Below are 26,984 nucleotides of genomic sequence, written 5' to 3' on the forward strand. Positions count from 1 at the left end.
GGCGGGGAGCGCGCGCTCGGAGCGAGGGTCCCGGCCGCCAGGGGCGCCGCGCAGACCCCGCGCCGGCCGCGGCTGCGGCGCCCGGAAGAGCCGGCTCCGGGCGCAGACCCCGCCCGGGCTGGCGCTGCGCCGGCCCCGGGCTCCCACTCGGTCTTTGACCCTCCGTCCCCTCCCGGCCCCCCCCCCCCCCCCCCCCCCCCCGCGGGCCGCACCGCTGGAGCCGCTGCGCCCGCGGTCGCCGCTGCTTGTCGGCCGGCGGGGTGAGAGCGCGGCGCGCGGGCCGGCGGCATGGCCGTGTCCTGGAGGAGCTGGCTGGCCAACGAAGGGGTTAAACACCTCTGCCTGGTAGGATGGCGGGCGAGGGTCTCCCGGCGTCTTGTTTCTGGGGCAGCGATCTTGATTCATTCTCTGAGCGAGCGCGGGTGGGAAGCTGGAAGTTTTGCCGCTAGTGCAAAACATCCTCAACTAACACAAACTTTCTGCCGGGAATACCTGGACATAATAACCATCTCCTCCCGCCCTTCCTCCAAGCCCTCGGGAACTTGCCTACACTTTGATGCGAGAGTGGATGCGGAGGAAGGGAGATCCCAGTTAGTGAACATAGCTTTTTCTTTAACCTCTTAAACTTCTTCACCACCACCCCCGCTTTGCTCTTTTCCCAGATTGTTTCTGTCGGATTTTATTTTATACAGCAAAGCCCTCTTTATTATCTATTCTTCATTCAGTGGATATTTTTGAAACTTAAGCATACAATGCTTGGGACTTGGTGATGTCACTCATCATTTAGTCCTGTTTTGTCCTCCAGGGGATATCTGCGATCTTTAGGATACCTGTTGTAGCCCAAATACTTAATCTTAAGTGTACAGGGGCTGAGTGAGGTCAGATACGTTTTTCTCTGAGTGCTTTGAAGCTTGCTGGTCAATTGAGAAAGCTTTTTGCAACGACTAGTTGAGGTTCCATTGAACCTCAATTGTGTATTGTGTCCGACGAATGTACTTGAGGTTTCCATTCATCGGGTAGTACTTACTTTTAATTCTTTTTTCTCTTTCTCCATATGATTTAGCTTATCTGGCTCTCCCTGAATGTCCTGCTTTTCTGGAAAACCTTTCTGCTGTATAACCAAGGGCCAGAGTATCACTACCTCCACCAGATGCTGGGGGTAAGTGGGCCTTGGGTGACCTGGTGGAGTGGCTATAAGGTGGGCAGACGATGCTACAAGACTTGGGCAGTTTTTCTATTTACTGAAAAAACATTCGGTGGGTTATTCAGGAACGTTTGTTAGTCTCTAAAGTGGTCAATTTTAATGATTTATCATTTACACTCGTGGAAGTTACAATGATTGACTCTTTTAAGAACCGAAGATAATCTTATAAAGAGAACTGTTAGGCTAGTAATACCTGGGAAAAGTTGTTACTTCTTGCCAGCTGCAAAGTGCCCTGAAGGGTCTCCTTCACTTAAGGGACCAACCGATGACAGGCTTTTCATTCTGACTAATCAAGTCTTCAGCTTGCCCATCAGCTTATCCAGAGAATTTCTGCACTGCTTCCTTTTACTGTCAGTTCTCACACAGTATGTATCTAAGACAGTTATTCATTCTTGGGCATTTCTCAAATGGTTGCCCTAGGTTAGTGGCTGATTATTGTTCCGTTGTTCTAGTCTAATAGGAGAACGATGTTGTGCAAAATTTTGCTCTGATTTGTCTCATATGTCAATATCTATATTTTTTTTTATATTCCATGATGTTTCTGCTTTCATTCTTCCTCTCCTTCCCCTTCCTACTTGTCTCCTGAACAAAAATGGTATCACTGAGCACATCGTACTTTGTATAAGCGGATAGCTTTTTCTAAGAAACAAACAACAAGTATAAGACATTGAAAAATCTTAGGGCATTCGAAAAAGCAGATTTTGTCATTCCTTTTCATTGGAGAAGAAAATGCCTTCTGAATAGGAGGTGCATCGTTTTCTTTTTCATGGTTTAATGAATGTTTACAATTACGATTAGTTCAGATGAATTCAGTGGAACCAGTCTTCAATTTCCTGTTTTTATAGTTAAAATCATATTTCTCTTTAAACCTCAGCTTTTATAGTAGTGCTTGGCACATATTAAGATTGTGATAAATTGAGGCTGAACTAATTCATTTATATTTTATTTTATAGAGTAAAGCACTGTTTTCATTATCTGTTGTTCACATAGTTGGTATTTTTAAAGTTTAATAACTTTTTAAAAGAATTTTTTTAGAGCTATTTAGAGTTCACAGTAAAATTGAGGGGAAGGCACAGATTTCCTGTTTGTTCTCCTATCCTCACACATGTGTAGTCTCTCCCATGATCAACATTACCCACCAGAGTGGTACATTTGGTACGATTTGAGGAGCCTACATCACGTAACATCTGTATTTTAAATGGATTGATAAAAATAGTTGCAAAGATTAAATTCCTAAATCTGAACATTTCTTTCTTTCATCCTACCAACCCTCCATTCAGCCATACAGAAAACTGTCATGAAACCTTTACTTTTCAAATGGGCATATAAAGAGTAATTTCTCCCCTCTGTCTTCAAGTTGCTTACAATCTAATGGAAGCTCCAGCAAATAAATACTTGTAATTCAATAAGCAAGTTAAAATTTTTTTTCTCTAAGAAATGCATGAAAGTTTAGTGGTCTATCATGTTACTTTGTTTCCTAGAAATCCCCATTGGGTGTAAATTAGCAAACAGGAGGTTTTCCAGTGCAACATAGATCTGACCTATTCATTATATTACTTGATGAACAACTTGGAGAAAACTCTTGAGAGTTACGATGACAAATTTTGCCTTGGAAAATGGTGAATTTTGATCAGGACATAGATGTAATAATATAAAATCTAAGACTAGACAACTTGGAAAGACATAATTGAACTTGGAATTTCAGCTTTATCACATATTATAAACTAAAATTATAATTTACTTAAAAAATAATTATGTTGGAAAACAACAAGTTAATTTTTTATTAGTTTGGATGCTGTGTAACAACTTCAAATATATTTTGGTGGCAAGTCAAATATGAAGAATACATACACACAAACATGTACAACCCAACTAATTAAATTATATGTTTCACCTCTCTCTACATCATCCCACTTTAGTGGTTTTGTTTGAATAAGATGATAGGCAGGTGAGGTTCAGTGGTGAGGCCCACAGAATATAGGCCTGGCATTAAGCAGGGGATCAATAAATATTGATCAGATGAATGAAGACAAAAAAATAATAAAAGGACTAAATGGAAGACTGTGAGTAAAATGTGCAAGAGGCAGATTGAAGAAAAGCAGGGTCATTGTAAATTAGTTTTCATAGAAACATAAGAATCATCATAGTTAGTCGAGCATTAACCTTGTAGTTAGGAGTCCATATTTTATGAAGAGTCACGGTGGAAGAGGACAGCTTTTCTTCTTGACATCATGACTGAAGAAGAAAGATGACTTTAACATGTCTTTTCATTAATCACTTATATGAATTTTTTAGTCATCAGTTTATCTACACCATTTGGAATAGATATCTGTCATTTTAGTGAAAAATGAATTTTTTAGTCATAAGTTTATCTACACTATTTGGAATAGATATCTGTCATTTTAGTGAAAAAGGAATTCTATCTATAATTTGACTATTTGCTTAATGGAGTATTTAATTTTATTTGTCTTAGCCTTATCCTTCCTAATCTTTTGATGATTGTGGTACTGTTTCGTAGTAAAAGAATTTGCAAGCATTTTTTTGTATTTAAAGAAATACAGCAGAACAATGAGATATAATTAATTTTTAAAATAAATATTGTAGGCTCCCACATTTTACATATTTAATAACTATATAGTATGAACTTTATGCCTTAGAGCAATTTTTCTTAGAGCCTACCAAACATTCACAAGGAGATGGTCCCACCATGATAGAAATCCTGAAATGGACATAGGTATTCTGATAAGTCTCTTTTAGGTAAATTTTAAGTTCATAAAAATCATGATGGTATTTCTGGAAATGAACTTGATTGCTACCACTTTAAAACACTATGGAAACAAAGCTTCCATTTGTTGAACATTTTGATAATAGCATTTAGTCTAAGGTTGTCATTATTCATCTGTAAAATGTAAGGTAATAATCAAGTTGGAGTAATATTACAGGAAGAAAGTGTCCACAGGATATAGCTCATTTGCAGGAGGACTTAGACATTGAGAAGCAGTAAATTCTTCGCAGTAGTCTAAAAATCTCTGCTTTCTATTGAAAAACAATTTATTTGACTGTTTATTTAAACTGATGGTATACTAGTCACTTTACAAATATTGTGTTTAACTAGGAAACTATCCTTCCCCTTTGCACCTGGGGAAGTATAGGCTGAGGAATCTGAATGAATGGCTGCTCAAATCCGTTTGGATGGTCAGTGTCAAAGTTAGGATTTAAATGCAGTGCTGTCTGGCCTTTTGCTTTTTTTTTCCATACTGCACAGATTTTCTAAACCACTTCACTGGCCCATCTCAGTCATGTCACTGGTTAGTATTGCTCTTTATCAGTGCTGTGCCTGACAAATATATAACTTAAAATTATATATAACTTAAAATATATAATGTGACTCATATATAACTTAAAATTTCCCAGTAGTACTTCAAAAGCGTAAGAAGCCAGTGGCATTAACTTTAGTATATTTTATTTAAAATAATATATCCAAGGTATTGTAATAGATTGAAGCATTCAACATGTGGTCAGTACTTTTACAGATTATTAATGAGATATTTGACATTATTTTTGCCTATTCTTTGAAATATAGTGTATATTTTCCACTTATGTACATCACAACTCAGCCACTGAATTTTCATTAAAATTACTTGGTCTGTCTTTAAGTTTCATAAAATTTTTACAGATGAAAAAGTGGATTCACTCTTTCATCTGTAAGATATCCAAGTTGTTCCAGATATAAAAATTTTCCACTGACATAGGTAAATATCAGTTTTTTCCATTTAAATTAGTAAGATTAATGAACGTAAAAATCCAGTTCCTTGGTGGCTTGGGACACATCTCACATGCTCAGTAGCCACACGTGGTGAGTGGCTACCATTTTGGACAGTACACATGCTGGCCATGGGGAGATTTTATTACCTCATGGCCAAATGCATTCATCATTTTGTTTTAAGGCAAGCAACTAGCCACCAGTCAGCCACATAAAAAGAAATCAGGATATGGGTAGTCCTCTGACTCCTCCTTTCCTGAACAGGAGTTAATTTTGAATGGGAGCTTGTGGGCTCTAGTAATTGGTGTGTAACTGTAAGCATATTTCTGATTTAATCTTATTTGCTTTCTGGGAGGTGGGAGCCTTTGAGAAAAATGCTAAAATTATTTAATCCTCAGAACTACAGTTATCATTTTTATTCCTAATAGGCTAAGTGACTGTTCTCAGACCACAGTTAAGGGTTAAACAATTACATAAGAACTGCTAGGGAAAAGAAGATCTTAAATGATGGAAGATAAAATAGTCTTGGGACTTAATATGTCTTAGTAGGAATTTTCACCAGAATTGTTTTTTCCCAGACTAGTTTGACCCAGGCCTGGAGGCAACATGGTCACGGCTGGTTTATGCCTGAGTTAATGTGCTAATCAGACTGTGCACTTCCTAGGAGATGTTTAATTATGACATGCTGTGAATATTGGAATCTTAAAATTAGCTAAGAGGGGGATAAAAGTCTTTTGAAAGAAACCAAAGCAAACACTCAAATAAACAAATCAAACAGTAATTTTTTTCATCTACAGTGCTTTAAATAAAGGACTCCATTGATTACTTAAGATGAAATTTGTTTTTGATTTATTTCTTTTCAAGGAATGGAAAATGTACATAGTACTTTAATAACAAGTGCTAATGTGTTGTGACAGACTCTAAGAGTTTCTTAAATTTTTTGAAATGTTGAGGCAAATTTAACTCAGGATATTTTCCTATCAGGAGCCTTCATATCATATTCATCTATTTCTGAGTTCAATTTCTGACATTTTAATGATTACAGGATATAATTTAATTGGTATAAGCATTTTAATTTGAGAAGAAAATCCATTTTGTGGTACCAGAAAAAAATCCATTTTGTGGTACCAGTGTGTCTTTGTTTTATTATTTTTTCCCTAAAGCTAACATTTGTATATGGATCTTTCAGTTTTAACCTAGTTTTTCTCAGAGTACCATAAAGAGAATTTAATTTTTTTGCTTAATCTCACAGTTATTGTTCTAGATCTGCTGAATGGACATGAAGATTTTTTTTTCTTATTTTTAAATTCTTATTGAGATACCTGTGTCATTTGGAAGAAAGTTGTAAGCATTGAGGTTTTTCGAATTGTACAGTGATGATCTTTCTTTGGTCAATCATTATCCTTCAAGTGATTTAGAAACATTAACAATTCACCCTCTCAAGTGTCCTAGGAATTGTATCAGAATTAACATTTCTCAGAGACAGAAATCTGATGTCATGTGAATTTCTTAAGGTTGGAGATTGGCATCTCTGTGTGAAGGAACCTCAGATTTTAAGTCAGCATTGGTTTTACAGCTTACCGGTGTGTGTGTGTGTGTGTGTGTGTGTGTTTGTGTGAGTTGCTCAATCATGCCTGACTCTTTGCGATCCCATTGACTGTGGCCCGCCAGGCTCCTCTGTCCATGGAATTCTCCAGGCAAGAATACTCTAGTGGGTATCCATTCCCTTCTTCGGGGATCTTCCTGACCCAGGGATCGAACCCAGGTCTCTCGCATTGTAGGCAGCTTCTTTACCATCTGAATCACCAGGGAAGCCCACATCTGGCCTAGGCAGCTGTAATTCTGCTGAGAAGCAATATGTGCCTCCTGTCAGTTTCAGAAAGGGCTTGATCATTAACTTTTCTTTTTATTACTCAGAACATCGTGGTTTCAATTCAAAGGATACTTTTCAATGAGTTGGTTTTTGTTTGTTTGTGTTTATTCTTAACATTCTGCTAAGGTGTTAAGCTTCTTATTTATTGACAGGTCAAATTAGTTCCATTACATTGAGGCAGTTATGTACATAATTCATTTATAAGAGATAGAGACTCATGTAATTTTAGACTTGAAAGAGAACTTTGATGTCTTTACTTAGATTTTCACAAATAGGAAAATGAGGTTGATAATGAGCTCATTATCACCGACTCAGTTGGTGGCTTGGTCACTCTCCTGGTTCATTGTTCCTCACTCCAATATTCAGCCTGTTACAATGAACAACTCGATAGACAGGCGTATGTAAAATACATTAAACTCCATACTCTGTAGGTCACTAGCTTTTCCTGTTTAAAGGTGTTGAACAGTTCAAGAAGTTATGGAAAATTATTGACTTACACCCATGATAATGTATATTTCCAGGATTACAGTTGTTTTAGACTTGTTTCAGACATGTGGGTAAGGATTATGAGATGTATTTGTATTTTTTTTTCTGATTACCTGATGTTTGCTAGAATTTTAGCACAAGGTTTAACTTCTTTGTTATACTCAGCTAAATGTCCGTTGTATAATTCTCTTTTATCAGTACCATCCAAAACAGTGTAGAATTGAACTTTGAAATTAGTTTCCAAGATTTTCAAATTTATTTAGCTCATTTCATTATTAATAATATCAATTCATTGAGGACTAAGCACCAGGTATTACTCAGAGAGCTTTACTTAGATTAACTTATTTAATCTTTTCATCCATCCTATGGAGTAGATATCTTTAATTCTTTTTTTTTCTTTAATTCTTAATTTTGAAGCTAAGACATTGAATTAGAGAAGTTCTGTAACTTGCTGATGAGTGACAGAGCCAGATCTCTAGCTCAGACATACTAATTCTAGAACTTGTACTGATAACCTCTGGGCTCTTTTGCCTTTAGTCAACGTTAGTGTTAGACTGAACCATATGGGATTGCTATTTTGATAGAACAAAAATATCAGCAACCTCAGATATGCAGATGATACCACTCTGATGGCAGAAAGCAAAGAGGAACTAAAGAGCCTCTTGATGAGGGTAAAAGAGGAGAGTGAAAAAGCTGGCTTAAAACTCACCATTCAAAAAGCTAAGATCATAGCATCTGGTCCCATCACTTCATGGCAAATAGATGGGGAAAGAGTGGAAACAGTGGCAGATTTTATTTTCTTATTCTCCAAAATCACTGTGGACAGTGACTGCAGCCACAAAATTAAAAGATGCTTGTTCCTTGGGAGAAAAACTATGACAAACCTAGACAGCATATTGAAAAGCGGAAATATCGCTTTGCTGACAAAGGTCTGTATAGTCAAAGCTATTGTTTTTCCAGTGGTCATGTACAGATGTGAGAGCTGGACCATGAAGAAGGCTGAGTGTGGAAGAATTGATGGTTTTGAATTGTGGTATTGGAGAAGACTCTTGAAAGTCCCTTGAACAGCAAGGAGATCCAACCAGTCCATCCTAAAGGAAATTCAGTCCTGAATATTCACTGGAAGGACTGATGCTAAAGCTGAAACTCTAATACTTTGGCCACCTGATGCGAAGTGTGGACTCATTGGAAAAGACCCTGATGCCGGGAAAGATTGAAGGCGGGAGGAGAAGGAAGTGACAGAGGATGATGGTTACATGGCATCATCGACTCACTGGACATGAGTTTGAGCAAGCTCCAGGTGACAGTGAAGGACAGAGAAGCCTGGTGTACTGTCATCCATGGGGTGCCAAAGACTTAGCAACTGAACGACAACAATCAGCCATTTCATGTGATTCAACCTAATACAAACTATAAACATTTATTAATCACATTTTATGCCCCTGATAGCTCAGTTGGTAAAGAATCTGCCTGTAATGCAGGAGACCCCAGTTTGATTCCTGGATGAGGAAGACCTGTTGGAGAAGGGATAGGCTACCCACTCCAGTATTCTTGGGCTTCCCTTGTGGCTCAGCTGGTAAAGAATCCTCCTGCAAATGTGGGAGACCTGGGTTCAATCCCTGGGTTGGGAAGATCCCCTGGAGAAGGGAAAGGCTACCCACTCCAGTATTCTGGCCTGAAGAATTCCCTGGACTGTAGAGTCCATGGGGTTGCAAAGAGTCGGACACGACTGAGCGACTATCACTTTCATGCACCAGGCACGGTTCTTTGGTCTTTTGTAATCTCATTTAATCTTTCCATATTTAATTTAATTGTTATAATAATCCTGGAGGATAAGAATGATCACTTTTTACAGAATTGAGAAACAGATTCTGAGTGGTTAGGTAACTTCCCCATGGTCACCCAGCTAACAACTAGAGAAGCCCAATTCGAGCCCACCTTTGTCTCATGTTAAAGACCACACTCTCAGTCATGCTGCTCCTCCAGGGAGGTTCTGAGACAAGGAGTGTTAGAGCCTGGAATTTTCTAATCTTTCTAGGTAAGACCGTTTGTATGTATGGTTGTATGTTTTGTCTTAATAAGTAAGGATAAGACTGTAGTTTATGGATTACTCTTAAACCTACAGCAGACTTGTATGCTTTATCCTGTGTTTTTTATCTCAGTTGCTCAGTTAGGTCCGACTCTGTGACCTTACTGACTATCCTCCGCCAGGCTCCTCTCTCTGTGGGATATTTCAGGCAAGAATATTGGAGTGGGTTGCCATTTCTTCCTCCAGGAGCATTTTTGCAACCCAGGGACTGAACCCACTTCTCCTATGTTTCCTGCATTGGCAGGCAGATTCTTTACCACTGCTGCTGCTGCTAAGTCACTTCAGTCGTGTCCGACTCTGTGCGACCCCATAGACGGCAGCCCACCAGACTCCCCCCGTCCCTGGGATTCTCCAGGCAAGAACACTGGAGTGGGTTGCCATTTCCTTCTCCAATGAGTGAAAGTGAAAAGTGAAAGTGAAGTCGCTTAGTCGTGTCTAACTCCTCCCACCCCATGGACCACACAGCCTACCAGGCTTCTCCATCCTTGGGATTTTCCAGGCAAGAGTACTGGAGTGGGGTGCCATTGCCTTTGCTGCTTTACCACTGAACCACCTGGAAATCCTAGCTGATTCCTACTGCATTAATTTGCTTAGGCTTTCATAACAAAGGACCACAGACTGGGTGACTTTAACAACAGAAATTCATCTCCTCATAGTTCTGAAGGCTGTATGGTTTCTCCTACAGAGCACCCAGCCTGAGGGAATGCTGGGAACTGCAGAATGTTACAGTACCTTAGGTACTGTTCTAATTCATTTGTCTCATTTGATAGACAGATTTAATACAAGGAAAGGCCTTCTTTATGTATTCAGTGCAAAGTGGAATGTGGATAGTAGGTCTTTTAACTCTAGTCAGTGTTTCTAGTTTATCATGCTAAGCATTGTGTTGAACACAGAATTGATTTCAAAAGTGTATAGGTAATTTTGGGGAGGAAAAATCAATCATCCTTAATTCCTTATTCACAAGATTGTAAGCTTTGGAGCTATATGGATATGAGTTTGAATTTTTGCTCAGGCATTTATTTCTCTTTATGATTTTGGCAAATTACTTCTCTAAATCTAAGTTTAACTCATCTATAAGGTTAAGTTTAACCTTCCTATTAGGTTAATTGTGAGGATTTCATGAGAAAATGTTAGTGAAATGTTTAGCCCTTGGTGCATATGTGCATAGCAAAAGATAGCATTATTGTAAATATTAAGTAATATTATTTGATCTTAATGGTATTCATACTATTAATAGCAGTAAATGGTAATAAAAATTATTTATGCTTATCAATAAAAATATTGAATTCAGAGAGAGATGAAGATAGGAGGAATTTGCTATAGCAGATGACATTAGGAGAGAGTGACTTTTCCTTTCCTTTGACCTCTAGCTGCCCCCCTGATCCTTCTGGACAAAGGAAGGCTCTACATTGCTATTTATAATTGGCACAAAATTTGCACCAGCTTGGTTATGATTGCTCAGTGGAATTTCAGCTTGAGATAGAGCACATTCTATTCAGAAAAGCTTTTATTAATCTTCACTGAACTTTGGAGTCTTCAATAGAAAAACAAGGGAAGTAATGCCTATTTCCAGTAGTCATATATTGTGAGAGTTGGACTATAAAGAAAGCTGAGTGTCGAAGAAGTGATGCTTTTGAACTGTGGTGTTGGAGAAGACTCTTGAGAGTCTCTTGGACAGCAAGGAGATTCAACCAGTCCATCCTAAAGGAAATCAGTCCTGAAAGTTCATTGGAAGGACTGATGCTGAAGCTGAAGCTCCAATACTTTGGCCACCTGATGCAAAAAACCAACTCATTGGAAAAGACCCTGATGCTGGAAGAGATTGAAGAGGGGAGGAGAAGGGGACGACAGAGGATGAGATGGTTGGATGGCATCACCAACTTGATGGACATGAGTTTGAGTAACTCCAGAAGTTGGTGATGGACAGGGAGGCCTAGCTTGCTGCAGACCATGGGGTCGCAAAGAGTAGGACACAACTGAGTGACCAAACTGAACTGAGCTGAATGTTTCACAAGATTACTGTGAACATTAAAGGAAATTAAAAGAAATAATAACAATAATAGCTAGGGCTGACATTCACTGAGTTGTTCTTATGGGCCAGACGTGATAATTTCTTTAAGCAAAAGAGGAAGCTGAAGCATGGAAATTATAAATAATGTGCTCAAGGATTAAAGTACCTTGTGCAAAGCCTATTATGTAGTAAGAGTTCCAGAATGCCAGCTTTCCTTCCCTGTTCTCTGATCCTTCATATTCATATACCGAAATCCACTTACCTGTTCTGTATTCCCATTAAAACATGATGAAATGATGCTACTTATCTCGAGTGTTGTACTGAGCATTAGGTGTGACTTAACAAATAGCAAACTACTTTGAAGAATTTAAAGCATCACAGAAGTAAAAAATAATGGTTATTATTACATATTGTTTCTGTCTGCTGTTCATTCTTCACAGCTTTTAAGGCTCCAGCCATTTGTACCTAACAGAGCTCCTTTGGGAGTTGTAAAGGATGGTTTGGACAAAGAAATGAGAAGATTTCATTTTCGTGACAGAAAAGCAACATCTAATATACTTTACATTTACAGTGTTGATTATTGAAGTGGGCTATTAAAGGGCTGTGACTTGTAACTAATAATTGCCAAGACATGAACTAAAAGTGAGACTTTAGTATAAATTACCTGGTATTCATGTCTTAATGCAACTTTTTGATGTGATAAAAGTTGATGTAATAAACAGCCTTGCCAAATATAGTTTCTTTTCAGTTCTGGAAATGGGGTTAAAGAAAAAGTACATAAAGAAGAAGATGACCAATCGAATTTTTTTACGGTTTTAGAAATTGGAAAGTTGAATTTGACAATGACTTCTATCTATGGATAAATGATTTCAACACATATTTTATAGGCAAAAGTTTCATGCTTTCATGGTTTTCATTGATTTGGACATTGTTAAAGGTCTCCAGACACGTATCAAGAATACCAGAGGTCTAATATAGTGTAAGGCAAGAAGAGATGAATAATGTATACAAAGTGAAAGCATCTTATACATCTGAGATTTTTTAAAAATGGGTATGTGAACACCAAGATACATTTAAGAAATGATCTATGGTGAATGCCTTTCAGACTACAGTCATTTTTCATATGATAGTATTTTCACATAGCTGATATTAAATTTCAAGTAATTTTCTTTAATATAATCTTAGAAAGCTCAGGTTCATTGGAAGGATCTGAAGTGGTAATGATCCAAACAAGTTTCTTTTTTCTCCCTTGTTATATTTTGGTTCTCTTTGTTGACTTCCTTTCCCCGCAATATACCCTCTCTTATGTGCCTTCCAATTAGCATTTTATCCTGAGTGAACTCTCTGTCACCCCACCCCTTGCAGGAATATGGATTTCAAGGATGCCCTAAAAAGAGATAGTTGCAGAACAAGAAAATAACTGTTTTTTGAAAATACTGATGAGATAGGGTGATTAGAGTATTTTTTATCTCTCGCTGACTTTCCTTGGCCAAGTTACTTTTGATAAGTTACTTTGGGCTTTTAAGCTGTGTTAATTTTCTTGGTTTGAAAAGCATGGGCCCCAAAGCACATTAGTAAAGTGCTTAAAGTTATGCAAACAAAAGTGAAGATACATTTTCTTTTCTTTTTTCCCATAGCTCAGAGTATCTAAAGGGGAAACCAAGCAAATATCAGCAGTATGTAATAATGGATTCCAAATTGGAAAAAAAAAAAAAATCACTCATATAACCGCAAGAATGTAGAGCTTCAGTCTGAAAGTTCTTCTTCCACTTGGGAAATGGCATTTGTTGTTGGGCGTTCTCTATATTGAGTTTCCCTGGTAGCTCAATTGGTCAAGAATCTGCCTGCAATGCAGGAGACCCCGGTTTGATTCCTGGGTCAGGAAGATCCTCTGGAGAAGGGATAGGCTCCCCACTCCAGTTTTCTTGGGCTTCCCTGGTGGCTCAGCTGGTAAAGAATCCACCTGCTAATGCAGGAGACCTGGATTCGATTCCTGGTTGGAAAGATCCCCTGAAGAAAGGAAAGGCTACCCACTCCAGTATTCTGTCCTGGAGAAGTCCATGGGGTCGCAAAGAGTTAGACACGACTGAGTGACTTTCACTTTCACATTCTTTTTTTTTTTTTCACTTTCACATTCTTTATATTACATTCATTACCTGCAACAAAATTTTTCTGGGATTTGGGCCTTGGCTTGGACTATGTAAAACCCATCATTGAACCACTCAGCTGTTTTGATCTTGTGCATTTTTTAATCATAAGAGAGTGAAAAATGAGTCAAATGAAAATCAGAAAAGTTTAGTTTCCTGGATCATAATGGATCTACAGGGTTTCCTTAATTTTGATTTGCCTGAAGAAAACTAGTCTTAGACTTGTACTGGTTTCAAAGCTTGAGTGTGTTATGTGCAAAGGAGAAAATATACTTTGTTCAATCCACAGATTTTAGATACATGAAATTTAATTTGTCTTATATGGCATTTATTCTAATTCTTGTTGAAGCCAAGAGTCTGCTATTGCCTTTTCCTTAGCACAGAGAAACTATTAGCTTAAATTTCAAGTACAGTAATATCTGTGAAAATTTCGGATTGTTAATGGTAGTAACATAAAATACAGTGAAGAGAGCATGAATTTTGGGGACAAATTGACCTAAGTTGAAATCTTGACTTTATGTCTTAATAACTGTATCTTTAAGTAATTAATTGAAATCTTCAAAGCCTTACTTTCCTCAGTTTTAAACTAAGAATTATGTTATTAAATTGAGCTAAATAAAAATTCCATTATTGAAACATTTTGACTTAAAAAATGGCAATTCTGAAACTCCAGTACTTTGGCCACCTCATGAGAAGAGTTGACTCATTGAAAAAGACCCTGATGCTGGGAGGGATTGGGGGCAGGAGGAGAAGGGGATGACAGAAGATGAGATGGATGGATGGCATCACCGACTCGATGGGCATGAGTTTGAGTAAACTCCGGGAGTTGGTGATGGACAGGGAGGCCTGGCGTGCTGCGATTCATGGAGTCGCAAAGAGTCGGACATGACTGAGCGACTGAACTGAACTTAACTGAACTTTATTTCTCTTTTATATGATTAGTATCATTATTATTATTACTGATTTGAGATTAGCATAAAGTAAGATGAGGAAGAAATGAGTTGTGTTTCTTACCTTCCTTCTGATGCCAAGTGATAGTAGACAAATTCATGAAAATGCTAGACTCATTTCTTTCAGGAAAAACTGTTGAAGTTCAGAATGTTTTTATATTGAAATGTATTTGTAAATGTTTCCTAATAACTGAAAGTTTCCTAAGTAAACTAAGAGAAGTTAATGTCTAATTTTGTGGAAATGTATACATTCTGAAGAATTGGGTTGGCCAAAAAGTTATAGTTTTTCCATAGGATGGTATGGAGAAACCCAAACGAACTTATTTTTGGTCCGCTCAATATTTAAGAAGATAGTTTGAAAATTACAGTATACATTTTTTTTCTTCTTTATGATTTCAGAATTATTTGACTGCTGAGTCACGTTTGACTCTTCATGACCCTTGGACTGTAGCCTGCCAGGTTCCTCTGTCTATGTGATTGTCCAGGCAAGAATACTGGAATGGGTTGCCATTTCCTCCTGTAGAGGATCTTCCCGACCCAGGGACTGAACCCGAGTCTCCTGCATCTCCCTCATTACAGACATATTCTTTACCTCTGAGCCACTGGGGACTGTCACAATTAATGGCTTTTCAACTGGCAGTAGTTTTCAAATTTTAGTTCCAAATTTGTTGATCTTTTTAAAACTTTCCATTGAGCAAATCAAAGATTGAGGTTCATATGAAGAAGACCAGTTTCATAGGACACTAGCAGTGGATCTTCTCTGGAATAACAAAGGATTTTATAAACCTGTGTTTCTGCTGTTGGGTGGAGAGTGTTTAAATGCACACCTCAGCCTGCAGCACCCAGTCCTCGTGCGTCTGTGCAAGGCCCCTGCTTGCTTTCTTCACTGCTTATTTGTCTACTAGCCCCTTAATCACTCCTCGTTCCGCAATCCCATTTTCCTCCCGATGTTGGCAGCTTTTCTAATAGTGTGTGGACATGTATCCTTCTATTGGTGTTTTCTATGCATGTAGTTTTTGCTTGCTGTTTTAATCCACAAGAATGGCTTTGTGCGAAGGACTTGCTCTCTTTCTTGCTTTTCCTCATCTGGTATTGTGTTTCAAGGGCTTCCTTGGTGGCTCAGCGGTAAAGTACCTGCTGGCCAATGCAGGAAATGCAGATTCAATCCCTGGACTGAACAGATCCCCTAGAATTAAAAAACGGCAACCCACTCCAATATTCTTGCCTAGAAAATCCCATGGACAGAGGAGCCTGGTGGGCTACAGTCCATGGGGTCACAAAGATTCAGGCTTGACTTAGTGACTAAACAGTAACAACAAATTATGTTTCAGAATCTCTCTATGTGACTGTGCATTTCTTTGGTCTTTTGCCTCTAGCTGCTGTATAATATTCCATAGTTTGCACTTGCCACATTTTAGTAATAGACATTTATTCCCCGCTACTTCAAGAAACATCATGATGAACACAGAGCATGCTATTACAGTGTGAATATTTTGAGGTAGTTTGCTAGTTTTGTAATTTAAAAACTGCCTGCTGGGTTTTCTTCAGATGGAAGACTACAAATTTGTTCATATTGTAACAAATATAAAATTTTGGTATTTACTTTATTATAATGGTTTTAGGTAGATGACAATAGTGGAGGTGATATCACACAGAGTACAGTTCTAAAAACATAAGACATTTGATTATAATAGCTTGTTTTCAATGAGAAATCTTAGGGATATTGGGGGACTGAAGGGATGAATGCAGTGAGTGTTTTAAGTATTGTTTAATTTCTATATTTATATGGCTTTTTTCTTATGTATTACCCATACTGTTAACCATCTAAACAAAAGATAGCCATATTAACAGTTACAGTAAAAGCAGCAACAACAAAAGAATATCGGATTTTGAAATACTAGGAAACCGAACAAACCCAGGAGAGAACATTAAAATGGTAGGTGAATACGATGAAATGAATGACAGAAAAGACAGGTTAAATGAAGATGTGTTACAGCAGTTCACTCTAACTTTCTGGGCTGTAAAGTATTAACAGAGAACTTGTACCTGCATAAAGGAGAAGGAAATGGCAACCCATTGCAGTGTTCTTGCCTAGGAAATTCCATGGACAGAGGAGGCTATGGTGGCTGGTGGCGATGGTCCATGGGGTTGCCAAGAGTTGGATATGGTTAAGTGACTAAACAGCAACACCAACCAACCCAAAAGACGAACCAAGGTTGGAAGGTTAGGAGCATGGAGTATAAGTGGGGGATTGTTTGGTTTGTTTTTTGTTGTTTTGTTTGGTACAGGGCAGCATATCGGGGTTTTATTTACTAATATTTTAATACATGTTGAAATACTTTTTTTTTTTTTCAGAAACTGTTTCCTAAGTGTCTTAACAGCACATAAACTAACCACACTGTAAGAAATATAATATGGCACTTGGATAATATGCAGCTTGAATAATCTTTAATGTTTGGCCCACTTAAGTGTTAAAGAATCAGTAATTTTATCTCAGCCCTCCCGTGCCCTCAGTAGTTCTTCTTTACATTACCTGGAGCCCTTTTTTTACTTGGTAGCTGTGTATCACTCATTATGATTTACCTTCTTCCCTGTTCCTATCCTGTCCTGTCTTGTCCTATTGATCCTGTGCTTTAAATGAATGTCTTTTCATTTATCTGAAGGTTAGAATAAAAGAGGTCAGCAGGTGAATTTCCTTCTGAAAGCTTCCTCTTTAAGCCACAGAAATATCTGCAGGATAATTTTTACAAGTTTGATGTGCATTTTTCAGTATGAAGCAGATGTATAAAATTAAGGAAAACAATGGAAAATACACACACACAAAATGAAAATTGCCCCTTATTTTCATTTAAAGGTAATATTCCTCCTCCTCAAGTTATACTTTTAAGACATTCCCCCTTTATTTTCTTGTAAAGAAATGACACTAGAACACTTTCTAACACCATCAGTTCAGTTCACTTCAGTCGCTCAGTCCTGTCCGACTCTTTGCGACCCCATGAATCGCAGCATGCCAGGCCTCCCTGTCCATCACAGACTCCCGAAGTTTACTCAAACACATGTCCATCGAGTCGGTGATGCCATCCAGCCATCTCATCCTCTGTCGTCCCCTTCTCCTGCCCCCAAGCCCTCCCAGCATCAGGGTCTTTTCCAATGAGTCAACTCTTCACATGAGGAGGACAAAGTATCGGAGTTTCAGCTTCAGCATCAGTCCTTCCAATGAATAGCCAGGACTGATCTCCTTCAGGATGGACTGATTGGATCTCCTTGCAGCCCGAGGGACTCTCAAGAATCTTCTCCAACACTACAGTTCAAAAGCATCAATTCTTCGGTGCTCAGCTTTCTTTATAGTCCAACTCTCACATCCATACATGACCACTGGAAAAACCATAGCCTTGACTAGACGGATCTTTGTTGACAAAGTAATGTCTCTACTTTTTAATATGCTGTCTAGGTTGGTCATAACTTGCCTTCCAAGGAGTAAACATCTTTTAATTTCATGTCTGCAATCACCATCTGCAGTGATTTTGGAGCCCAGAAAAATAAAGTCAGTTACTGTTTCCACTGTTTCCCCATCTATTTGCCATGAAGTGATGGGACCAGATGCCATGATCTTAGTTTTCTGAATGTTGAGCTTTAAGTCAACTTTTTCACTCTGCTCTTTCACTTTCATCAAGAGGCTGTTTAGTTCTTCTTCACTTTCTGCCATAAGGGTGGTGTCATCTACATAACTGAGGTTATTGATTTTTCTCCTGGCAATCTTGATTCCAGCTTGTGCTCCTTCCAGCCCAGCATTTCTCATGATGTTCTCTGCATAAAAGTTAAATAAGCAGGGTGACAATATACAGCCTTGACGTACTCCTTTTCCTATTGGGAACCAGTCTGTTGTTCCATGTCTAGTTCTAACTGTTGCTTCCTGACCTGCATATAGGTTTCTCAAGAGGCAGGTCAGATGGTCTGGTATGCCCATCTCCTTCAGAATTTTCCACAGTTTATTGTGATCCACACAGTCAAAGGCTTTGGCCTAGTCAATAAAGCAGATATAGATGTTTTTCTGGAACTCTCTTGCTTTTTTGATGATCCAGCTAATGTTGGCAATTTGATCTCTGGTTCCTCTGCCTTTTCTAAAACCAGCTTGAACATCTGGAAGTTCATGGTTCACATATTGCTGAAGCCTGGCTTGGAGAATTTTAAGCATTACTTTACTAGCGTGTGAGATGAGTGCAATTGTGCAGTAGTTTGAGCATCCTTTGGGATTGCCTTTCTTAGGGATTGGAATGAAAACTGACCTTTTCCCGTCCTGTGGCCACTGCTGAGTTTTCCAAATTTGCTGGCATATTGCGTGCAGCACTTTCACAGCATCATCCTTTAGGATTTGAAATAGCTCAACTGGAATTCCATCACCTCCACTAGCTTTGTTCATAGTGATGCTTTCTAAGGCCCACTTGACTTCACATTCCAGGATGTCTGGCTCTAGGTGAGTGCCCACACCATCGTGATTATCTGGGTCGTGAAGATCTTTTTTGTACAGTTCTTCTGTGTATTCTTGCCACCTCTTCTTAATATCTTCTTCTTCTGCTATGTCCATACCATTTCTGTCCTTTATTGAGCCCATCTTTGCATGAAATGTTCCCTTGGTATCTCTAATTTTTTGAAGAGATCTCTAGTCTTTCTCATTCTGTTGCTCTCCTCTATTTCTTTGCATTGATCGCTGAGGAAGGCTTTCTTATCTCTCCTTGCTATTCTTTGGAACTCTGCATTCAAATGGGCATATCTTTCCTTTTCTCCTTTGCTTCTCTTCTTTTCACAGCTATTTGTAATGCCTCCTCAGACAACCATTTTGCCTTTTTGCATTTCTTTTCCATAAGGATGGTCTTGATTCCTGTCTCCTGTACAATGTCACGAACCTCCGTCCATAATTCATCAGGCACTCTGTCTATCAGATCTCGTCCCTTAAATCTATTTCTCACTTCCACTGTATAGTCATAACACCATACACAAAAATAAACTCAAAATGGATTAAAGATTTAAACGTAAGACTAGAAACTATTAAACTCCTCGAGGAGAACATAGGCAAAACACTCTCTGACATGAATCACAGCAGGATCCTCTATGACCCACCTCCCAGAATATTGGAAATAAAAGCAAAAATAAACAAATGGGACCTAATTAAACTTAAAAGCTTCTGCACAACAAAGGAAACTGTAAGCGAGGTGAAAAGACAGCCTTCAGAATGGAGAAAATAATAGCAAATGAAGCAACGGACAAATAATTAATCTCAAAAATATACAAGCAACTTCTGTAGCTCAATTCCAGAAAAATAAAAGACCCAATCAAAAAGTGGGCCAAAGAACTAAACAGACATTTCTCCAAAGAAGACATAGAGATGGCTAACAAACACATGAAAAGATGCTCAACATCACTCATTATCAGAGAAATGCAAATCAAAACCACAATGAGGTACCATTACACGCCAGTCAGAATGGCTGCTATTCGAAAGTCTACAAGCAATAAATGCTGGAGAGGGTGTGGAGAAAAGGGAACCCTCTTACACTGTTGGTGGGAATGCAAACTCGTACAGCCACTATGGATAACAGTGTGGAGATTCCTTAAAAAACTGGAAATAGAACTGCCATATGACCCAGCAATCCCCCTGCTGGGCATACACACCGGGGAAACCAGAATTGAAAGAGACACGTGCATCCCAATGTTCATCGCAGCACTGTTTATAATAGTCAGGACATGGAAGCAACCTAGATGCCCATCAGCAGACGAATGGATAAGGAAGGTGTGGTACATATACACAATGGAATATTACTCAGCCATTAAAAAGAATACATTTGAATCAGTTCTAATGAGGTGCATGAAATTGGAGCCTATTACACAGAGTGAAGTAAGCCAGAAAGAAAAACACCAATACAGTATACTAACGCATATATATGGAATTTAGATAGATGGTAACAATAATCCTGTATGCGAGACAGTGGAAGAGACCCAGATGTATTGAACAGACTTTTGGACTCTGTGGGAGAGGTCGAGGGCGGGATGATATGGGAAAATGGCATTGAGACAATAAATTATCATATGTGAAACGAATCACCAGTCCGGTTTGATGCATGATATGGTGCTCGGGGCCGGTGCAGTGGGATGACCCAGAGGGATGGGATTGGGAGGGAGGTGGGAGGGGGTTTCAGGATGGGGAACACATGTACACCCATGGAGGATTCAAGTCAATGTATGGCAAAACCAATACAATATTGTAAAGTGTTAAAAAAAAAAAAACTTAAAAAAAAAAGAAAAAGAAAGTAATTTTCTTTTGACTTTACATTAAATTAATTATTTAATTAATTAAATATTTTTTCATATTTGTCATAGAATATAAGGGAAAATGCAATAAAGTAATTTATATCAGTATCCGTACATACCCATGGTTAACATTTTAATGTGTTTTTTAAATTCAGGTTTTTTTAAATAACAATGTGATCATTTCAAATAAACAGTTTTGTACTCTCTTTTTAAAATATAACATTAAATATCACATCAGATTTATCCCTGTAATCACAAACTGTTATACATGCATTATTTATTTTTAATATTTTACTGAAGGAATAAAAACACACCTTACTTAAATATTCTTATATTTTTGGACATCCAATTAAACCATTTAACTTAAACATTCTCATATTTTTGGACAGTCAGTTGGCTTCTGTTACTTCACTTACCTAGAAAATGCTGTAAAAAACATCATTGTGTAGAATACTCCTTTGGGTATGTCCTTTGGGTATATTATTAGAATTTCAAAGTATGTTAACCCATTTCATTTCATTTATTGTGAATTTTTATTTATCCATTTGATTTTTGGTACTTAATTATTAACTATATTACATTTCAGAATACCCGCTTCCCTATATTGAATGCCAGTAACACAAAATTAGAAACTTCTTTTAACTTCTAAGAGATAACCAACTGTATGTGTAAAATCTATGTCAATTTCTATACCTATGTTTATGCCTGTATATGTAGATTAACATTTGTGTACATGTATATTCTTAATTCAAAAGTATCCCATTATTATTTATTATTTTTATTATTTTATTTCTATTATATAAGTTACTTTATTTTATTTTTAATGGCTACATAGTAGCACGTAATGTGTATGATAATTTCTTTTATATTTCTCTACTGTTGGCCTTTTTACTTTTATTCATTGTATCACAGATTGTACTGCAGTGACTATTTTAGAAATTTATGTGTACCCTTGGTTCATTTGTTTGCTATTTACTTTCTTAAGAAAGTCCAGTCTGTGATATTTTAGTCTTACTTACTGTTAGGAAAAAAAGATTAAGCTTTATTTACATTTTTTTCTTCACCAATACATCATATTATATTTGCTTTAATGTATTGTTCTACCAGCAGATGGACTAATATGGCCAATGTGTGTTGACCAATTAAGCACTGAAGAGTTTGTCAGAAGAGTCTAGTACTTAAATATGTGTGCAACAGGAAGTTAGGTAAATGATCTATAACAAATAATCCATTCATTCAGTCCATCTTTATTTTACCTACCCTGTTAGGTATTTGTGCCATTGGGCTTCCCAGGGGGTGCTAGTGGTGAAGAACCTGCCTGCCAATGCAGGAGACATAAGAGACGTGGGTTCGATCCCTGGGTCGGGAAGATCCCTGAAGAAGGGAGTGGCAACCCATTCCAGGATTCTTGCCTTGAGAATCCCATGGACAAAGGAGCCTGGTGGGCTACAGCCCATAGCGTTGCGCAAGGTTGGACATGACTAAAGTGACCTAGCACACATGCAGTGTATCCAGAGTTCTTACTCTTAGAATTGATAACTTCTTGAAGCTATCTGCATAAAAATATATACATATATATTTTTTTTCCAAAGAAACACTGGAAGAAAGTCAGCTTGATTCTAAGTTGAAAGTTATGGTTAAATGATGCTGAATTAGCTAAGATTGCTAGTATTTTGAAGACAGAGATAGAACTTAAAGATGTATTTATAGATTCAATTGAAAATGTTATTAACAAATAGGATTTAATTCAGCAGTTGTAAAATAGATATGTTTAAGTAGATTATGCTTGACAGACATGTGAAAAAATCTTAATATTGAATATCCTATATTAAATATATGAGTTTTAATATATATTGTAATGCATAGTCTGATTAAAATTCTAACCGAGTGAGTAAGTACTCATGAGTATTGTTTTCTTCCAGAAATTATTGCATATGCTCAGGTTATTGGTACATCTGTTTTGGCTTATAAATTTTAGGAGGAATTTTGATAAATTGAAAATGGCGTAAAGATGTGGAAGAACAATACAAGAAGAGTAGCTTAGAGGTAACTATATAGTCAGCAATTGTGATCAGATGTTCTGAATCTGTGATAATGGAGCAACAAGTCTTCCTCAGCTTTTTAGCCAACCAGTCTCTGCAAAATACATTTCATTCCTCAGTGCTTTCCCCTGTGCATGGATCATTTGTATCGGAGGAAGAAAATGTAATAATGACGTACAATCAAATGCTCTGTAACTCTTGAGGCCTTTGTTGTTGGGCCTTAGAAAGGAGTGGAGGCAGAGACAGGTGTGAGTATCCACAGTAATGTCATAGATGAATTTTAAAAATTCCATTTTAATAATGTTTGTCAGCTAAAGAGGTCAAATAATTTTCACTTGATATGTTTTTACCTTTTAGAACAGTTTCATGAGGGAAAGTGGAGGGCGTTTTTATTGCTGTTCTGTTAAATTCTTCAATGCTCAGTTTTGGAGACTAGTGACCTTGGCAGAGGTCACAGGTGTTAGGTGTGGTAAAAATTTCATACCTTTTAATTGGTGACTGTTCAGTAGACAGCATTGCCTTTAAAAACCCATGAATGTCTTCGTGTGTAGTTCTGACTACCATTTATGTTGAATTTAAGTTTTTCCAGACAGACGCAAAGTCTAGAAGTGAATCTCTTCTGCTGTCCAGGCTTTTGGCACAGGAAAGACAGCAGAGAAAATCAGTACAGAACTGTTATATGTCAGTCTTGCTTTCTTCTCTCTGTAGTAGCTAAATTTCTTTCTGATTCATAGTAGATTTCTAAGGAAAGACCACATTCTCACTGGAAACGGAAGGAAGTTCATTTCTAGAAAGTGCAGAATGAAGTATGTTGTTTTAGTCGCTAAGTCATGTCTGACTCTTCGCGACCCCATGGACTATAGTTGGCCAGGCGTCCCTGTCCATGGGATTTCCCAGGCAAGAATACTGGAGTGGGTTGCCATTTCCTTCTCCAGAGGGATCTTCCTGACCCAAGGATCTAACCCACCTCTCCTGCATTGGAAGGCAGATTCCTGATCACTGAGTCACCTGGGAAGCTCTAGAATAAAGTATGATGACATGTAAAAGGAAAGATTTGAGTTAAACATAAAATTTCTGGATAAAGTATCAGAATCAACATTAAACTTTTGGTGGTCCCTTAAGTTATATGGGAAAAAATTTTCTCCAAGCATCCTTCTTTCAAACTTCTTTTAGAGACAGTGTTTTAAAAAAGACAGTTTATAGATAGGAAGAAAGGTCAGCCTGAGTCAAAAATCACATCATAGTTGAAAGTCTCCAGGCAGTAAGTTGACAGAAACCAGCTAGGATCATTTGGAATGAATTAAAGTTTTTTTTTTTTTATTATGGCATGAAGGGGCATTCATGAGTTTTTGGATATACCCCAAGAGTACTGAATTGGTGGCTTTTATTAGGATTTATTGAGAAATAATTCCTTCAATTATTATTAACTACTTTCTGGTTGGTCATGACACATTATTCATTATTGTTTCCATATGAAACCTTATGAAAATAGTTAGGTAATCCACATTTGAAGTAGCTCTTCCTTGAAATATGTTTTTGTCCTTAAGTGCAATCTTGCTAACATGGAATGTTCATCATATTCTAAATTAATATCCCTATCATAATATATTATTGGTATAAACTAGACATTTAAATTAGAGCCACAGTTTTCATTTATAGATACAGCAAAAATAAATTGTTCTGATTTTCTGCCATGAGCCCTTTTATTTACTGTAAAAGCAATAAAAAATGCCTACCATTGCCTTGGAAGTCATATAGAGTACTTTATGGGGTTGTCTCTTCTTGCTCATGTATTTGTCTTATGACTACTTTCTTTGGCTTTCACTGCTAAAGGAACATTTTCCCCAAGGAATATTTTTTTGAAATAATTTTCTTTAGTATTGACCTGCATTTTTGAGGTTCTTAAGAATAAGGGTCAGTTTGGGCTTTTCCACTTACTATACTACCACTTTCTAGCTTTGTGGGGGAAGATAAGCTTGTGATAAATAGGTAAACCATTACAATGTATTGGGTCAAGTGTTTCAAAATAGGTTTCAGTTCAGTCACTCAGTCGTGTCCGACTCTTTGTGACCCCATGAATTGCAGCACGCCAGGCCTCCCTGTCCATCACCAACTCCCGGAGTTTACTCAAACTCATGTCCATCGAGTCGGTGATGCCATCCAGCCATCTCATCCTCTGTCGTCCCCTTCTCCTCCTGCCCCCAATCCTTCCCAGCATCAGGGTCTTTTCCAATGAGTCAACTCTTCGCATGAGGTGGCCAAACTATTGGAGTTTCAGCTTCAGCATCAGTCCTTCCAATGAATAGCCAGGACTGATCTCCTTCAGGATGGACTGATTGGATCTCCTTGCAGTCCAAGGGACTCTCAAGAGTCTTCTCAAAATAGGTATAGCGAAAGGCAAAAGGGAAACTTTGAGAAAGATGCCCCCAATTTTTCAGGATATTGGAAAAGGAGAAAACTTTGGAGATGTAAATGAGGATACTATTGGGGATGTTGGCCTTAGCAAGGCCTCCACGAGAAAATGAGCCTTGGGCTGAGACTTGAGGAATAATAAGGAGTTCTTCTGATAGCACAGAGGTAGTTAGAAGAGGTGTAATGCCATCACAGTAGAAGAAAGGCAACAGCATAAGCTGCAGAGAGGGAACTGAGATATGCAATAAAGTGTGCAATCGCTGGTCAGCATAATGCATCCAGGAGCTGAACTGAGTTATATAAAGCGAAAGTGTAACTGAGTGCCCTTACGGTTTCAGCAATTTGGCTTATTTACAGGCTTCTAGTATAAGTTGGATCAGCAAGAAGGTTAGACTGGATGACATATACAGGCTCATCAGAGAGCTACAGCAGCCCTGAGGGTTTTCTTCAAATTGGGTGTTGCTCAGTTCGATACAGAAGATCCCAGTGCCTAGAGTGGTGGGTGTTGGGGAAGTGGAGACAGAGTTGGTATCCCGGGAAATGTGGTTTGATGGAAAGACCACGTCCTGAGTTCTGATCCTAGGTGTGAACTACATAGATCTCGTGGGTTTTTTGGTTTCAATTCTTTTTTCTTTATTTCCAAAATGAGGGCATTAAAGGATCATCTCAGAGGCTCACTCATTCATGATCCACCATACATTAATTGCACACCTACTAGTTACCTAGGATGCTCTTTATGTCTTTAGATACTTTTGAGTGGAATAAAACTCATCTTCTATAGCTCCAACTATAAGCAGAGCTGAGGATGAAAAGACAGTCTTGGAAAAAGTGATTTTTAAGAAACTGCCCTAAGAGCATTTAAATTCTATAACTAGACCTAGTTTGTAGATGGCCAGAGATGGGACCATAAGAATAGCTTCTGTTAACTTATTATATGCCAGGTACTGTACTTAATATATATACACAATTAATATATATTAATATATAGTTAATATATGTGCAATATATTTACAATTACCCTTTGGGGAGATTATTTCATTTTTCATTTTATAGATGAGGAACATGAGACAGAAAGGGTAAGAATATTACCTAAGGCCACACCACTTAGTTTGGTGCAAAAGTAATTGCAGTTTTTGACCTTGAATTTTAAGTCATTATGACAAAGGCTGAAACACATCTTTATTCAAAACTGGAATCATTACAATCAACACATTTTTGCCAATGAGAAATAAGTTTGTTTATTCTTGTAGCATAAAAATCCATGCTTCAGGAACTCTTGGAAAACATTTTCTGCCTCCTTCTGGCTGTGGAAGCATTTTCCCTGAAAAAAGTTGTCGAGATGCTTGAAGAAGTAGTAGTCGGTTGGCGAAAGGTCAGATGATTATGGTGGATGAAGCAAAACTTTGTACCCCGATTCATTCAATTTTTGAAGCATTAATTATGAGAAGTGCGATCGGGCATTATCATGGAGAAGTATTGGGCCCTTTCTGTTGACCAATACCAGCTGCAGGCATTGCAATTTTTGGTGCATCTCATTGATTTGCTGAGCATACTTCTTAGATATGATGGTTTCGCTGTATTCAGGAAGCTCTAGTGGATCAGATGGGCAGGGAATTACCGAACAGTGACGGTGACCTTTTTTGGTGCAACTGGCTTCGGGAAGTGCTTGGGAGCTTCTTCTCAGTCCAGCCACTGAGCTGGTCA

General features: G+C 38.0%; 1 protein-coding gene across 2 annotated transcripts in view; it reads left to right on the plus strand.

Annotated features, from left to right (window-relative positions):
• The first annotated feature begins 209 nt into the window (after positions 1 to 209).
• Positions 210 to 26,984, plus strand: part of NOX4 (NADPH oxidase 4) — a 173,937-nt gene continuing 147,162 nt past the window's right edge. Inside the window, exons 1-2 of one of the 2 annotated variants that reach the window (XM_043452306.1) lie at positions 210 to 345; positions 1,064 to 1,159. In XM_043452306.1, coding sequence (XP_043308241.1) covers positions 289 to 345; positions 1,064 to 1,159 — 153 coding nt within the window. In that variant the 5' untranslated portion in view covers positions 210 to 288. Of the gene's footprint in view, positions 346 to 1,063; positions 1,160 to 26,984 lie in introns of those variants that run through there. The other variant, XM_043452307.1, reaches the window with a different exon arrangement.

The sequence above is a fragment of the Cervus canadensis genome, chromosome 29 (assembly GCF_019320065.1).
Source record: "Cervus canadensis isolate Bull #8, Minnesota chromosome 29, ASM1932006v1, whole genome shotgun sequence".
Classification (NCBI taxonomy): Eukaryota; Metazoa; Chordata; class Mammalia; order Artiodactyla; family Cervidae; genus Cervus; species Cervus canadensis.